The sequence below is a fragment of the Pyxicephalus adspersus genome, chromosome 1 (assembly GCF_032062135.1).
Source record: "Pyxicephalus adspersus chromosome 1, UCB_Pads_2.0, whole genome shotgun sequence".
NCBI classification, from domain to species: domain Eukaryota; kingdom Metazoa; phylum Chordata; class Amphibia; order Anura; family Pyxicephalidae; genus Pyxicephalus; species Pyxicephalus adspersus.
The window spans coordinates 32575537-32591920 of NC_092858.1; the positions used below are offsets into that span (position 1 = coordinate 32575537).

A 16384-nucleotide genomic window follows, 5' to 3' on the forward strand; every position below is an offset into this window, starting at 1 on the left:
TTGCTTTAAACAGTGCAAGATGAATAACATACAAATCATCAAATTGATTATAATGTAATATTATTTTACCAAGACTAAGAATAGAAATCAATACCGAATAAAGATCTTCCCTATGCGGATTATCAAAGCTTAAATCAAAGTAGCTATTAGTAAGAAAAAAGCTTTCAGAGGAAAAGATTTGCTCTACTAAATGGGTTTTATGTTGCCCTAATAGTTCTTCTTGCTAGAAGAAGTTGCAACAAGTGCTGCTATACCTCCCGTGGCACTGGACACTTTGTTGTTGGTTTTGCATGTTCCTGTATCACAACCAGAAGCGCCAAAGTTTCCTTGCTTCATAACGCTGCCGGACCCAGCTGTAATAACAGACAGATAGTTAAAAATAAAGAAAAATGTAAGTGGCAGATATAAAATCTACAGCACTAATGTACAGAGCTGCGTAATATGTTGGTGCTATATAAATACTGTTTATTATTATTATTATTATTATTATTATTATTATTAAAAGTGGTAGAAAAGGCCACAGCACATGGCAATATGTTCCTACCTCCTATTGCACTGGTCATCCGGACATTGCATGATCCTGTTCCACAGCTTGAACCAGAACTGGGAACTTTCCCAGCAGTGTTAAAGACAGCTACAAAGGAAAAGAAAAATCACATTTGACATTAGTTTTAAAGCTGATCTCTGGGATGGGTATAACCCTTTTCCATGTCTCCCTACCACCACTCTTCTACTGACCATTGGTATACAATAAAAAATCTAAAACCAAATTTGTATTAATTGAAAGAGGTGGTTTGGGAGATGGTTTGTGTCCAGACTTGGGCTTTAGGATTGCAGAATGTAAACCTTATTAATAAAAATTAAAAAAATAAAAATTATTCATCTTGCAGCACTTTTTTAAAGATACAGATAATGTAAATTCAACTTGCAACATGGACACAGTAAACTTTTTTTTAATAATTAAAGCCAAGAAAACTGGACCACTTTCAGTGCTAAATGCTTGTATCTTAGAGCTAAGGTGATTGTCTCCGCAGCTTCCCTAAGATACTAATATGAAGCAGGAGGAGTTTTGCAAATATTAAAATGTCTTGATGGGTGGGTGTCAGTTTGAAGCAGTGGATTTTTGTTGTTGGATAGCCTCAAGGTTACAGCAAGGAAATGAGGTGGGCTGTATATGGCTTGCTGCAGCATCTAAAATAAAGTTGTGGGACCTTTTTTTCTGTCCCAGTAACAATAGATATCAGGACTAATAGAGGGGGTGAAACTACTAAGCAGGGACAGAAACAGAAAAACCTTCACAGAATTATTGACTCTAAGCTGTCAATGCAGTTAAACGTTTATAACATATATTTCTATTTTATAACTAAACTTACAGATTGTAATGTTATTGTCAACTTCTCCATGCATCCTGCAAAAAAATAAAAGTGTTATTACTATGTATTATAATAAACCCTTCCAAATAAATAATTGCATTGTATATTACAGCCACAATGCCAATGATTCTTGTGCATAAAACTAGTTTTACTTCTAAAGCCCTTCCTTCATGTAATGTAAGTCTAATTTACAATGCACAAATAAAGAAGCAATGCCACTGCTTCATTCTTTTTGGAAGATCAGAAGTTACCAGCAACAGGTGCAGTCTCATTCGGGGCTCTGTAAATTCCCAACTACATAAGAGACAACAGAGAGCTTCAAGTCGGGGAAAAATGTGTCAGACTATGATGTGTCACTGTCCACTAGTGATCAAGGGTTATGGCCCTTTGGATCTATAGTGTGTAACTTTGAACTTCCTTTTATGCCATGCAAGCCTAAACTTTTAGGTAATGTACTCATTTTGCTTTTATGCAGAGGACTTGCTGATGCTTTATATCTTATTGGTTGTCATCACAAAATTGCATGAATTCACATTAGTGATATTCACTATTGAAGCCTTTATTTTTTTTTTTTATCGAGATGTTAACACTTGAGTCACTGTATTTTGGGTGAAAAAACAAAATGTAGGCTTTTATAATGCTTTGCCTTTTTGGCTGCTCTAATGAGAAGACTTGGTAACAGTGCACTTAGGGGCTTTTTTATAAATAGAGCTTTACAGAAGTAGTTATAAAAGGACACCATTCACCCAAGCATGTCAATGCTAAACAAATTACTAACTAGCTCACAGAAATACTCACATCAAAGCAAAGACTGTTATGTCCAACGATAAATATTAAAGCAAACAGGAAACATATGTAGATAGAAGAAATGTAGGTGAAAATTAAAAAAAAATATGGTTGCTGGAGGTGGAGAAGGGAGAGTGTTGGAGATGGAGGAAAACAGTGGTATGAGGGTATGTTGGGGGTGAAGGTGACCATTCAGGTGAGAGGTGCAAGAAGAAGGTACTGCATGTCATAGAAGAGCGTAAGCCGATAAATACACACTTATGGATAGAATTCAAGACGTTCTCCCATTATTTTTTATTAAAAAAGGTCTGCTGGGTAAATCAGACCTAAACTGTAAATACACTAATAAACTTGCCGAAATAGTGCAAGATATGTTTGCTTTTAGATACCAGGCCACCCATATAACCACACCTACCTGCTTTCCTCTCCCTCCAGAAGTGTCCTGTAAGTGGCAATCTCAAGATCCAGGGCCATTTTTACATTAAGAAGTTCTTGGTAGTCACGTAGTTGAACTGCAAGATCTCCTTTGGCTTTTTGTAGGGCAGCTTCCATTTCACATAATTTGGCTTTGGCATCTTTCAGAGCAACCTCCCCTCGCCCTTCACCATCAGTAATTGATCTCTCTAGTCCACAGATCTGTAGAAGTAAATAATAGGTGAAGCTTTATGGCTCTTAGAAAGCTCACTTTTGGGGTTATTGAAGAAAGTACCACCAAGTCATTCAAGCTACCAGCCTAGTTCCTGGGTATATATATGCATTATAAGAGAGTAATATTTATGGAATTGCTTTGTTTCCTAGAGGTTGGATGATGTATTTGCATAGCTCAACTTAAAGTATATTTAGGCTCAAGATCAAAATCTGAATATATTGCAGCTTACCGGTTCCTAGTTATATTGTCTTCATGTTGTGTGGTTTTTTTTTAGGTCTTTTACACCTATCGTTACCTGGTAAACCTCCTAGTAACACAGTTCCTGTTTTAGGGTGGGAACAGTCAGTGACCATTCTGTATCCACAGAAGAGCAGGGGCCTCACCTTAGGTTAAACATTCACTGGAATATTAGCATTATTAAAACTTTGAATTTTTTAAAACAGATAGCATAAAATGTTTTAATGACATATAAAGCAGACCAAAAGAGAACACCTATATTAATTGTTAGAGTTTACATACACATTCCCACCTACAAAGCAAAGGTCACTAAGAAAAACATTTTACAAACTCCATACAAATAATCAGCAATAGGAGGAAACAAGATGTGAATGCAGCTGTATTGTGCAGGAAATAGCTTACCTGTTTTTTAACACATTCAATTTCTCCTTGCAGTCTTTTTATCATGCTGTTCAGATCTTGTATCTCATTCTTCTGGTTGCGCAGATTATCTCCGTGTTGTCCGGCTGTGTCTTTCAGCTGCTGGAACTATGAAGAACATTTGGAATTTAAGGCATAATTTAATATGTATCATAAGGTCTGCAAAAGTTAAAATTTTTATTTTAGAGCATACAGTTACCCTGCTACAATATAGCAACAATTTAAACCTTAATTGGAGATCACCCCTTACTTCCTAGATTGTTGTTCATATTTGCCTCAGTTCAGTTTGAGGTCTGTTCAGCTCAAGAAGTAATATTGGATTCTGAACATCAAAATCTGAACCATATCCTAACTTGACCAGTTATCAAGGTCAAGTTAATTTTGGATTCTTTATCTGTTTACCCCTGGCAGCCACTGTGTACAACAGTACCCAGACCATAGACATGAATGTTTTTACATATCACCATTAATCTATCAGCATTCCTGACAGCTCTAGCTGTTTATACTATTAAGGTATTCATTCTCAAAGATCCTCAAAGAGCTCAACAAAAACTCTAATGTCGGGTTTTTATAGTTTCTAACAACTTAGAAGCATCTGCTTTGTTTACATTAGAGGGTTGGCAAGCTGCTCTACATAGAAATTTAGGAGGGATAAACTGTTTTCAGTGTCTTTGTTGGGAATTTTTATGATTTGATTATTGTTTATTAGTCTTTAGAGCTATTAGTCAGGGAACAGGTTTACTGTAAGGATACATCACATAACTAAAAAATGTTCCAAATAAAACTAATCACAAGCAATATAAAGGTTCACTGCTGATCACTTACTTGTCTAGCATAGTTGGCTTCAGCCTCAGCTCTGCTCTTGGCTGCAATTTCCTCATATTGAGCTTTAGCCTCAGCAATGACTCTGTCCAAATCCAGGTCGCGGTTGTTGTCCATAGTCAAGATAACATTGGTGCTGGAATTTCGTTCTTGTAAGTCTGCCACTTCCTGAAAATAGCAAGTGTAAAGACATGTTAGAACCCCCCATTGCTTGTAATAATCTGATTACATTGCAGCTGACCCCCAACAGTCCATCACAACACCACCAGTTGCTTAAAGAAACACCCCCACCTTGTAACTACAGGGTCCTGAATTTTAATCTCTGCTTTGGGCTTGTATGTTCTTCCCTTGCTTGTAAGGGTTTCTTCCCAAATACATACTTACTACTGGTAATTTTCTTTCTCTCAAAAAGGGCCAAAGACTATATTAGAGACAATAGGCTATGATTATGGTAGGGAGTGGATTGTGAGCATTTCTGTGGAACAGTTAAATGTTTGGGATTATAAAAGTATATCCTAAACAATTATAATTTAGTTCCCATGAGGGTTATCTTGATCTAAGTGATACAATGACAACACTAAATATTTCATTATTTCATCTATTTACTTAAAAGTTGTGTTTACGATGGGCTTACATTCAAATGGTTAAAAGGATTAATCTTACATTTCATACACCCTACAATTAACTGCTATCATAAAATTTGACAGATGCAGGTTTTGCTAAGCAACTGCTGTGTAAGCACTGACAAAGGGTTTTATCTCTTATCTCAGCCAGTCTGGCCCAGCCAATGATGAATTAGCATCTAATGATTTAAACATTGTGTTAATACCGCATCAAATAAGGTCTTCAGGAAATTGAGTTCATCCACCAAGGCATCCTGCTTGCATTCCAGTTCAGTCTTTTGCATGTACTGAACATCAACGTCCTTAAAATAATAATGAAAATGATATGAAAAGGCATTTAGGAAACAGAACAGCACATATAAGTTTCATGATTAAACACCTAAATGTTGTAAATTATGAAGCACTGAAATGGGTAGAACAATATGCAGACACTAATTTAAGAATCATAGCATGCTATATAAACTTACTAGATATATAAAATATTTATGAAAATTGCCAATCTGCAAATTGAAGTGTAGGGGCATTTCCGAAGGAACCTCTGGGACTGACATCATCCTTCGCAAAGTCTGTTCTGGATCCTGAGAGGATCTCAACTTTAAACAGCCAATATAAGTGCCACATATTGCCAAAATTCTTATAAACAAAGAAAGAAAGAACAATCTTGACCGTAGTGGCTAGTAGCCATTGCTTTAGGTTTGTAAAATTTCATTTTTTGTGAATGCCAGTGTGTAGTTAGAGGATTTAGATTAGTAGATGGCCAGGGATCAAAATGGGAACCTGAAACAATATCTGCGACAAATCTGAAGCTCTTAAATTGCTCTATATTTTATGTTTATGCTTCCTCCAGGTCTGTTGTTCTTACACACAAAGAGGTCAGAAATGATAGCCTCTTGGATCTCTTCATAAAGATTTAATTTGGAGTAACTTTGTGTTTGCCCATGCAGGGCAAAGCAACATCTTTCCTTTAGGAGTAGTCCTATCAGCAGAAAATAAAACTATTTCGTACTTTACTAAGAACTATACAAAAATGTGGGTAGTTCTTACATATTACATTTAAATATAAAACAAATCTAATACTGTTCTGATTGACATTTTCCCACACTCTAATATTGAAAGAAACATAGCAATTTAATGTAATCATTAAAGAATTTATAACGTTTTAGTGAAATTCACTACATTGTGCTGCACATGATAAAATGAATGTATTATAGAATGGTAATGAAATAATAATGTCTGTAAGGAATGTCTGTAGCTTTTAACTTTGCTTAAAAAAGTTATAAGACAGCTGGTCCTGTAAAAAAAAATATCAATCAAAAAAAAAATATTTCAGAAAAATAGATACAAAAAGGTATTGCTAATATTAGGTGTGATTATTTTTAGACAAAGTATTCCTACTTTTTTTTACAGATATTTTAATTAGTAACATGTTTGCTGTACTTTATAAAAACAAAAAAGAAAGAGATGTCCTAAATTTGTGTAAATTAGTAAAAATATTCTTCAGCTTAAAATATTGGTGAGAGCCTTACAACAAAGATCAGATCATAATATTAACAGACACAGGACAAACAGACTACATTATGTTAAGGTTCAGCTTCTATTCTGAAGTGTACCTTCTTCAAAGATACAAACTCGTTTTCAGCACAGGCACGTTTGTTAATCTCTTCTTCATATCTGAAAACAAAAGTAAACATACATTTTTTTTGATAATCAGAATGAACTATTTGACACAATACAGGTTTGAAGACTTATCAACAGAGCCTATTGTAATATAATACAAAACTTTATGTCAGTAATTTCTTTGTTGATGATGAAAAAATTAAAAAAAAGTAATGCAAAGATGATAAAATATATTATTTACTGTATAAGGATAAAAAATATGAATTTAGTTTCACTTACTTAACCTTGAAATCTTCCACAACATCCTGCATATTCTTCAGGTCTCCTTCAAGACGGCATTTTTCATTCTTGGCGGTATCCAGTTGTCTTTGAAGGCCGCTAATGTATGCCTCAAATAATGGTTTGATGTTGTCTTTCATGTTGGCCAGTTTTTTACTTTGTTCTTGCAAAAACTTCCATTTTGTTTCCAGAATTTTGTTTTGCTGTTCAAGGAATCTGACCTAAAACAGTTGTTAGGGCTCAACAGTTAGTAAGAATTCACTAACAAAACAATGCTAAAAATTTATAAATAAACAATATACAGTATTTGAAACTTAACTTACCTTGTCTATGAAGCATGCAAACTTGTTGTTAAGAGATTTGATTTGCTCCCTTTCTTGTATTTTGACTTTTTGGATGTTTGGATCAATATCAACGTTAATTGGCTGAAGGAGGATTTGATTGACAGTAACATTTTGGATACCTCCAGGTGGACAAACAGGAAAACTATCACCACTGAAGCTTAATCCTTTGCCCATTGTGCTTATTTCTTTATTGGTGCCAGTGGCTATGGAAATTCTTTTGGTTCCTCCTAAGCAGTAGAGGCTGTTTGTGCCGTATTTACTATTTCCACCACTTAGGCGTGCAGACCCTCCAGATCGCACCATAGAAGAAGAGGAGAAGTTGACTTTTCCATACCCACCACCAGTTGAACAACTACTGAAGCTCCGAGCTCCACAAGAACCCCCAACCCCAGCCTTTCCATGCTTGGTAGCACCTAACTGTTGGCTTTGACTCATTGCGGTTCTTGCAGATGTGACAGTGTGCAACCTTAAAAGCTAAAAGGCTGAACTTTTGTCCTATTATGGACAAGAATTACCCTTTTTATATTTTTGATAAGGGCTTGGCTCATGAGAAAATCATTACACATTTGCCACAGTCATAGGCTTGGTTTTGGGCTTGGCAGACCTGGCATTGGGCAGTCTTTTATTCTAAACTAAATAAATGTATAAATTAAAATCTCCTAATGACATTGTGGACATTTAAATTGCTTTGTTTATATGATCCACTTTAATCTAACTTAGGTTCATTATTTTTTATAGTTAATTATTGTTATCTAAGTAGGCCACTAAGCAAGTTTTATCCTTGCACCTGAATATCAAACAAACAATGCATCTATTTGCAAGATGGTGTAAGCTAGATTTGCAATATTTTTGTATTATTTAGTAATAGTAAAGTTGTATTGAAGTCAATCTGTAAAAGAAACAAATTAATATTTATTCATATTAAATAAATAAATAATACATTAGAATTTGATAAGGTAATAAAAGTTTATCTCACAAAAAAAAAATATAGGTTGAGAAACTATAAACTTTAAATAGGGGGTGCCTCACAAATCATTAGCTTTGTTGTGACAGAAATTAAAGCAAGTACAGGGATTTTTAATTACAAATGAAACTATTAAACGGAGGTTGTAATTAAAGGTTGATGTAGTTGCTGTAGGGAACATTTTATTGTATAATGATTTTCTGGTATATCCTCATTCAGTTCCAATGAATGCTAGTCTTCTATTATGACTGCTGACATCCTATTTCAACAGGTATTTTATTTGAATGTGTGGATTGAACATTAGATATAAGTTGCTTTATTTATATGGAAGAAATATTTTACATAGTTTCTTTAAATTATAATTTCTGCCTAAAAGAGCAAATTTTCATACCATGTGTCCTGCTATGATAATTCTAGACAACAATCTTATTGTGAATGTTTTACTATGATGAAACAGAAACACACGTGTTGATAGGAAGTGGATGAAAGAAGTTAGGAATTAGCATGAATCTGTTTGAACTTGGTTCTATCAGTTAACAAGGACTGATTGTTGCAAACAATTTTAAGGCTCCACAACAAGGAATGCTGGTGATCTCAGCATTCATGAAAACTTTAGTGGAGAACATGATCATAGAAACCCCACTTGAAACCTTCCTGATGTATTTCATCCTAGGGTAAACTTAAGGTCTGAAGCTTAGAGCTGCATTACAGTTATTTGATTTTATTTGTGAGAGTTATCTGGCAGGTGGCGATCACATTTATCTCCATGTAAAGTTAGTTTGTTGGATTAGTATCCTTGATTTGGGTGGCCATTTTGTTGCAAGGCCTTGTGCCCATTCTCACAGGAAGCCTACTTCAACATAATATAGAATTATATGGCAGGAATCCCCATCCTGTGAGTCCCAGTTTTCATCCACTTTATGGGTAATGTATGTATTATTATTATTATTACACAGTCTTTATATAGCATCATCATATTACACAGTGCTGTACAGTGCTGTAGTCCTGTCACTAACTGTCCCTCAAAGGAGCTCATAATCCAATGTGCCTACTATAGTCATATGTCATTAATGTAGTCTAAGGTCAATTTAGGGAGAAGCCAATAAACCTAACTGCATGTTTTTGGGATGTGGGAGGAATCCGGAGTACCCAGAGAAAAGCCAGAAGAAAGAAACCCAGGCAAATATTGGGGAACCTGCAAAATCCATAGTGTCCTGGCTGGGACTCGAACCTAGGACCTAGCGCTGCAAAGGCCGAAGTGCTAACCCCATGCTGCCCATGTATGTTGTATAGTATGAAGATTCCAAAAATGCTGCTCTCCAGTGGATCCCTGAAAAAAAAATCAAGAAAATTACAATGATCTCTGTAACATGCTAATAACTATCTTATTAGCGTGCTTATTAGTGTGCTTCCGCCAAGAAAACCGCCTCGGTTCCTCCAGACCAGGAGGAAACAATGGGTTCCTAATTATAGAGCTAACTGGGCTATAACTAGGCATAAGGCCCCCAATATATTTAACTGAGTCCTATATTTTTAATGTATGTCTCATTATTGGAGTGATGATGTGGCGCCGTTGTACCTCTGGGATCCAGAGTAATGTATCTATTGAAATTGGTGCCACCAATGTTTTCTCAATGGAAAACCATTTAGGAATATTCTTTGGAGCATGATATTGTAACTTGGGCAGCCTAATAGTATGAACTCAAATGTGGCACCGATAAGCTTCCCAGGTTCCTAGATCGATATAAAGTATGTCTAGGAACTCGTGAGCGCTTTGCCCCCCAAATATATTCTTACATTTTACTTTGTATCTTTTTTAAGACATGGTTAGGCATAGGTAATGGAAGGAGTCTCATGGGATAAAGGATCTTTGATAACCAGGACATCTTTATAGAAGCTATGCTGCCCAACTATGGTATTTGATAATATTTCCATGTTTCTAATAAAGCAATCAGGTGTTTCACCATTGACGCTTTACAAGAGCTCATATGATGAGGGAATATATATACCCAGGTAGCTAAATCTTTTTAATTCCCATTGAAATGGAAAGGATTCTTTAAGCAGTTTTACCACTTCTGTTGATAAATTAATATTAAGAGCCTTACATTTTGATTTATTTAACTGCAGCCCCGAGAAGGCCTGAAAACCTTACCTTCATCAGATTGGACAAGGTTACCATGGGATTCATAAGACTAAGGAGAATATCATCCGCAAAAAGGCAGAGTTTGCGTTGTTCCCCATTTATCTCTATACAAAATGCAAAAAGCAATGGTGACAATGGGCAACCCTGCCTGGTACCCCTGCCTATAGAAAAACGTTCTGAACAGTAGCCCATATATTGTATAAATGCCTTAGTGGAGTCATACAGTGTAAAAACCCATTTACAAAAGTTCTCTCCAAAGTCCCATTTGTTTATTAATGATATAAGATATGGCCATAACACTGAGTCAAACGCTTTACTTATGTCCAAACTCAGTTAAAAAGCTGATGTCTTATTTTGTTTAGTTTCTTGAATTAGGTGCAATATCCTCCATGTAGGTCTGGGTATAATACGTGTACGTCTGGATATAAAGTGCAATTTCCCCCACTTGTCGTCTGGGTATAAAGCCCGTTTGGTCGTCCGACACTAAGTCACCCAAACTATCTTCCAATCAAGATGCCAATATTGTTACCAAAATCTTTGCATCCAGATTAAGAAGAGAACTATAATTAGACCAATTCATTGCATCAGTAGAGGGTTTTGGTAACAGATGGTTGCTTTCAACATGCTCGAGCTAAGGGCTTCTCCTTTCAGTGCCCAATCAATTGTCTCCACCAAGTAAGGTCCCAGTATTTGCTGGTATTTTTTATAATATACTGCCGTGAACCCATCAGGTCCTGGTCTCTTATTGGTTTTAAGATCCCCAATAGCATTAATCACTTCCAACAGAGTAATAGGGGCTTCCATAATTTTTATTCTATTAGCGGTAATTTTTAGAAGACTTATAAACTGAAAGAATGTTTCCATAGCTTTCTTATCGAAAGAATAAGGAGTTTGATACAGTTTTTGTAGATGTTCATAAAAATTCCTGCAATATATGTATTGGATTACTATGGGGACCAATCCCATTTACCCTCAATCTATAGGTGTTTGGGCATCTATTTGAATGCCTCAGCCTATTTGCCAATAACGTATGCATTTTATTACTACATCTATAAAATGTATTATTTGACCATCTCAACATTTTCTCAGCAATAGATGCTGTGCAAAGATTCAATTATATACAGACTTCCTCCATCCTATACCCTCCCTTATTTAGTGATGCTTTTTACTGCATTCTCAACTTTTCATATTTAGATTCTAACTCCATTTCATTTGCCCTACGTTTCTTTTTGATCTTTGAGGCTATCTCTATGAGTCGTCACCTTACCACCGTCTTATGTGCCGCCCATAACACAACCAATGATGTCATAGGTTGTTGGTTTAAAGAGAAATACTCAACTAAAATCCCTTGTACTTTTTGATCTACCTCAGGGTTACTAAGCAAAGAGTCATTAAATGACCATCTAAACAAAAAGGGAAAGACAATGTAGCTCAAACTGCATCATGGTCTGACCATGAGATCGCCAAAATATCACAAGACAAAACCAAAAGCAATGCTTTTTGATGTATTAAAATATGGTCTATACGGGTAAATAGTTGGTGAGATAGATGGGAAAAATATGTATACTCCATTTTTTTAGGATGTAGTTCCCTCCACGTATCTGACAACATTTCAGATTTCACCAAATCCAGCAATTTATTTGATAATATATTATCCCCAGATACAGCAGAATCCATATATTCTTTTTCTTGTCCATACTTGGTATTAGTGGAAAATTGGTGTCACCATACATCATCAAATAACCTTGCACATTTTTGCACCAAAATCATCTGCTGTTCAAAAAAAAAGCAACTGGTTCACATTAGGACCATATTAGAATACCAAAGTCACTTTAGCGTCCTTTAATGTTCCAACCAATATCAAGTATCGACCATTTTCATCCACCACCTTTCTATCCAATTGAAATGACACTGTCTTTCTAAAGCCAATAAAAACCCCTTTTCGTTTTACTGCTGCATGAGCTTTGAAGACATTCGGGTAGGAGTATTATGTAACCCTGTACTCATACCCCTGAGTGAGGGCTTCCAAGTCACAATAGGCTCCCCACCTGCAGATGCCCACAACTTATATTGTATGGATGAGGCCTTTTCCCCCACATATGGCCTTTGCCAATGTTGGAGGTAGATAGGAGTCTGCTGTTTTCCACCTTTCATCCTTGGCAAACCAGATTCCAGAGGACCTCCATGTCACCTGTCACTTGATTAATGGTAAATGTATTCATTTATTTTTAACTTTTTATTCATTTTATTGATCTTTTGCCATTATTATTGATTACTGTTTATTTTAGTCACTGTATTTTTCCTGTTTTTTTTTTCTTTCTTGGAAAAATAAGCACCCTGGTTTATATAAGGATCTGTTTAAATCCCAATGTATGTGGTGTCACGCTTGGGCAGACAGGTCCTCTAGAGGGCACTATGGCGTACACAGGAGTGGTGTGAGCCCTAAGAAGGGCCAAGGCGCAGCATCTAACCAGTAACCAGGTCTTCTCCAGAGCCTCTAGTGGTGAGGATGTTGCGCTTCTGGTTACTGCCAGGTTGCGGCCCTTGGGCACACCAGGGTGGGCAGGATAAAGCACTATACCAAATCAGTCTGCAGAAGAATTGTCAAGGAAGGCCGGGGTCGAGTCGGGGATAAGCCAGGGGTCAAGAACCAAAAATTGAGGAATTAGACATCAGTGACAATGGGGCCACAGCAGACGCAAGCACAATAGTGCTGTGTCTGAGCTAGCTAAATAGCCAGGGATGATTTGGAGATTTCCTGATTGGCCTCCCTGGCAGGCACACCCAGGGTTAGTTCAGCCCGCATGCACAGGAGAGTTTAGCGAGGAAGAGCTAAGTGTGACAACCTACCAGCATGTTTTTGATATTTTGTCTTGATTTTTGTCATGACATATGACTATGGCGTTAGATTGTGTGCTCCTTTGAGGGACAGTTAGCTAAATGACAATGGTCAGTGCTACATAATATGTCGGTACTATATAAATACTGGATAATAATAATTATTATTATTATGCAAAGAGGTTTTCCATGTCATTCACAATTAAAGTATTACAGTAGAATCACTGGCCACCCATCTCATAGGGGGCTGTCACTAGGTGTGCCATAACTAAGGAATTTAGCTGGAAAGCTCCATCTAAATATTGTAATGATGTACAATGTTTTGCAGTTAATCATCTTCAGACAAACTAGATTACTGAATCTATGTTTTAAGGTGTATCATTGGTTAAAAGACAGTCATGTCCATAGTTAGTCACAGAAGCATAAAGGAAAAATTGTGTATTTTACTGAACCTACAAGCCACATGTTTTTTTTCTTTGTACTTATTGATAAAGTCATGATATATAAATAACATATTTTAAAACCTCATACCAATCAGCCTAATAAGGTAGTTTTAAGGACACCAAGGGTGGGCAAAGTGTATTAAAGAGTATGTAACCCCTAACAACTAACTTCACTTATATGATTCATTTTAATCTGTTAAATATATCACAAAAGGGTTATACTCTGTGTTGATAAGTGCACAACAGTGTTATTGATGCTAGAAATCTTGTGAAATGATTTCTTCAGCTAGTGTTCTCAGTTATTTTCAAAGACTACAATGTCCCACCTAACACAGGAAGTGTGTTGTTTGCAGAACATCTCTGAAAACTAATGTAGCTGCTACATCTAAGGACTGGTAGGCTGCAGAATGATACATTTTTCTTGTAGGATTTAAAAATGTATCCATGCAGTGAAAACTGAAATTCAGATGTAGTTTATGATTAAAGAAATATTCTTGCTTTTCAGTGGTCTTAGCTTTTTCCAATGGCAGCCAAGTCACTCCATACATTATTATGACTCCCAAAATAAAAAACTTTTAAAAACCTAAAAAAAAGTAGTTAGAAAACAACAATGGGTTTGAGAAACATGCAGTTTATTGAAGATATAAAGAAAAGACAAGAAATGCAAGCCTGGCATTGGATAAACCAGTAATGCATTATAAAGAATTTTATATACAACAAACACCCAGAATTGCTGCCATCCAATACTTCCTGAAACAAAGAGAAGTAGGGATTTCTAGGACCAGCTACAGCCAACATCTACCATAGTTTTGCTTACTTACAGGAAAACATACAAGAGCAGTCACATTTATACATGATACCCTTAGCACATGATATCACTTTCAATATTCTGTTTGAAGTATGCTGTTTTCTTTTTATACATCAGGCTAGGTTCTGGTTTTCTTTTTTAGTCAATAACCTTAATAAATTATCCTTTTTAAAATAGTCAAACACAGTAATATTTTGATTCATTAATTTAACATATTTACCAGCATTTGAGCAATATGATGGCCACCTTTCTGGATATCACCAAAATGAGTTGTTTAGGAAAGGTCCATCGTTTAAGTCTGAATGTAAACTTTGTTCAATTAGCCAATCAAAATCTAATTATTTGTAACCAGATTAAAGATTAGAGTCTGCTGTATCCCTAAAAACAAAAAAGGACAGGACCAGGATGATACCATTGAAGATAACTGGAAAGGCTTCTCTTATTTGAGCAGACCAACACAGGTAAAGTGAAGTTTGACATGGAAGGGTGGAGACTAGTGCTATGATAGTGGTGCAACTTAATAGGATTTCCTGACTGAAGATGATGTTGTTTTGGACACAGCCACAGAGGATCTGGAAGCAGATGACTGGCCGTAACCGCTGGCTCCATATCCACTGCCTGTTCCACCACCATATCCACCACCTGCTCCACCACCATATCCACCGCCATATGCACCGCCAGCTCCACCGCCATATGCACCGCCAGCTCCACCACCAGCTCCACCGCCATATCCACTGCCTGCTCCACCGCCATATCCACCGCCTGCTCCACCGCCATATCCACCGCCTGCTCCACCTCCATATCCACCGCCTGCTCCACCTCCATATCCTGCTCCACCACCCCCTCCGACAGAACCTCCTCCAACAACAGCTGAAATAAAAAAAAAATTAAAAAAGAGTGTTTTATTTTTCTCCTGCATTAACCAATGTAACAAGAAAAGCCGAGTCACAAAATAATTGTATACTTACATATGGTCACACTGTCGATTATTTGTCCAGTCATTCTGTAAATGAAAAATAAGGTTTTATTACAAATAGACTAAAATTATAACAGTGTAGTCTTACTCCCATTCTGTCCTATGTTTACCTAGATCTATGAATACACCTGAATTAATTAGCAGTTGGCAGACTTTCACTTTATACATCTAATCTATAATATTAATATTCACCATCTACAATTCATACTATTTCTGTAAATTTAAGACCATTTCAAATTCCAGTAAAGACACTTATAAGGATACATTGATCATGGAATGACATGTCACTGCCTTTGTTATTGAAAACAGCGTTAATAAAAAAAATACATGTTTATACATTTTTGATATCTATTCATCAGATATTTGTTAACATTCACAATACAAAGACTTGGGGGAATACACTAGGTCCTAATACGTGTATGACATCACCAGAGATAAGCATGATATTATTATTACTATGATGAAATCACATATGGGTCTAAATATATAGCAGTGAATCTGGGATTCATTGAAAATTTTCTAGTTCTATTTGTCAATGACAGTGATTGGTTCTCCACCAGAGAATGTTTCAGTGAATGACAGATTCCCGGCTTTATAAATAGACCACATAGAGTTAAAGGAAACAGACAAAAACTTTCGTAGAATAATATAAAAAATATATTTGCAGTTGATTTTCATCTGTTCTAGGTGCAATAAAACAAATACTTTTTTGTGAGTTTGTGAGGGCTTTTTTGCATTAACCATTATTAAAACCAGGAGCTGCATGCTTATGGGATATTTATGTGTGTCGAGCAACTAGTAGAGGCTGTGACTCCAAGTACAAGACTTGTCCTGCTATTCATATCACTGATGTTATCCTACAAGAAACTTATCCTAACAAAAATGGGGCACCATTTATGATCCCCTTATAAAAAATCTTTTATGTGTGGTTTTCAATTTTTGAAGTGGATTATCTTGAACTAACCTGCCCTCTTCTCCTTCCAGCAGTAAACTGTATGTGGCAATTTCCACATCAAGAGAAAGCTTGACATTCAAGAGCTCTTGGTAGTCACGCACTTGGCG

At 36.2% G+C, this 16384-nt stretch overlaps 1 protein-coding gene across 1 annotated transcript in view; it reads right to left on the bottom strand.

Moving 5' to 3' along the window:
* Positions 1 to 207: 207 nt before the first annotated feature.
* LOC140321746 (keratin, type II cytoskeletal 75-like) overlaps positions 208 to 16384 on the bottom strand; it is a 19664-nt gene continuing 3487 nt past the window's right edge. Inside the window, exons 2-14 of the mRNA XM_072398536.1 lie at positions 16287 to 16381; positions 15315 to 15349; positions 14974 to 15216; positions 7130 to 7314; positions 6807 to 7027; positions 6521 to 6581; positions 5117 to 5212; positions 4291 to 4455; positions 3448 to 3573; positions 2575 to 2795; positions 1374 to 1408; positions 545 to 634; positions 208 to 353 (exon numbers count right to left, since the gene is read on the bottom strand). Coding sequence (XP_072254637.1) covers positions 208 to 353; positions 545 to 634; positions 1374 to 1408; positions 2575 to 2795; positions 3448 to 3573; positions 4291 to 4455; positions 5117 to 5212; positions 6521 to 6581; positions 6807 to 7027; positions 7130 to 7314; positions 14974 to 15216; positions 15315 to 15349; positions 16287 to 16381 — 1719 coding nt within the window. The remainder of the gene's footprint in view (positions 354 to 544; positions 635 to 1373; positions 1409 to 2574; positions 2796 to 3447; positions 3574 to 4290; positions 4456 to 5116; positions 5213 to 6520; positions 6582 to 6806; positions 7028 to 7129; positions 7315 to 14973; positions 15217 to 15314; positions 15350 to 16286; positions 16382 to 16384) is intronic.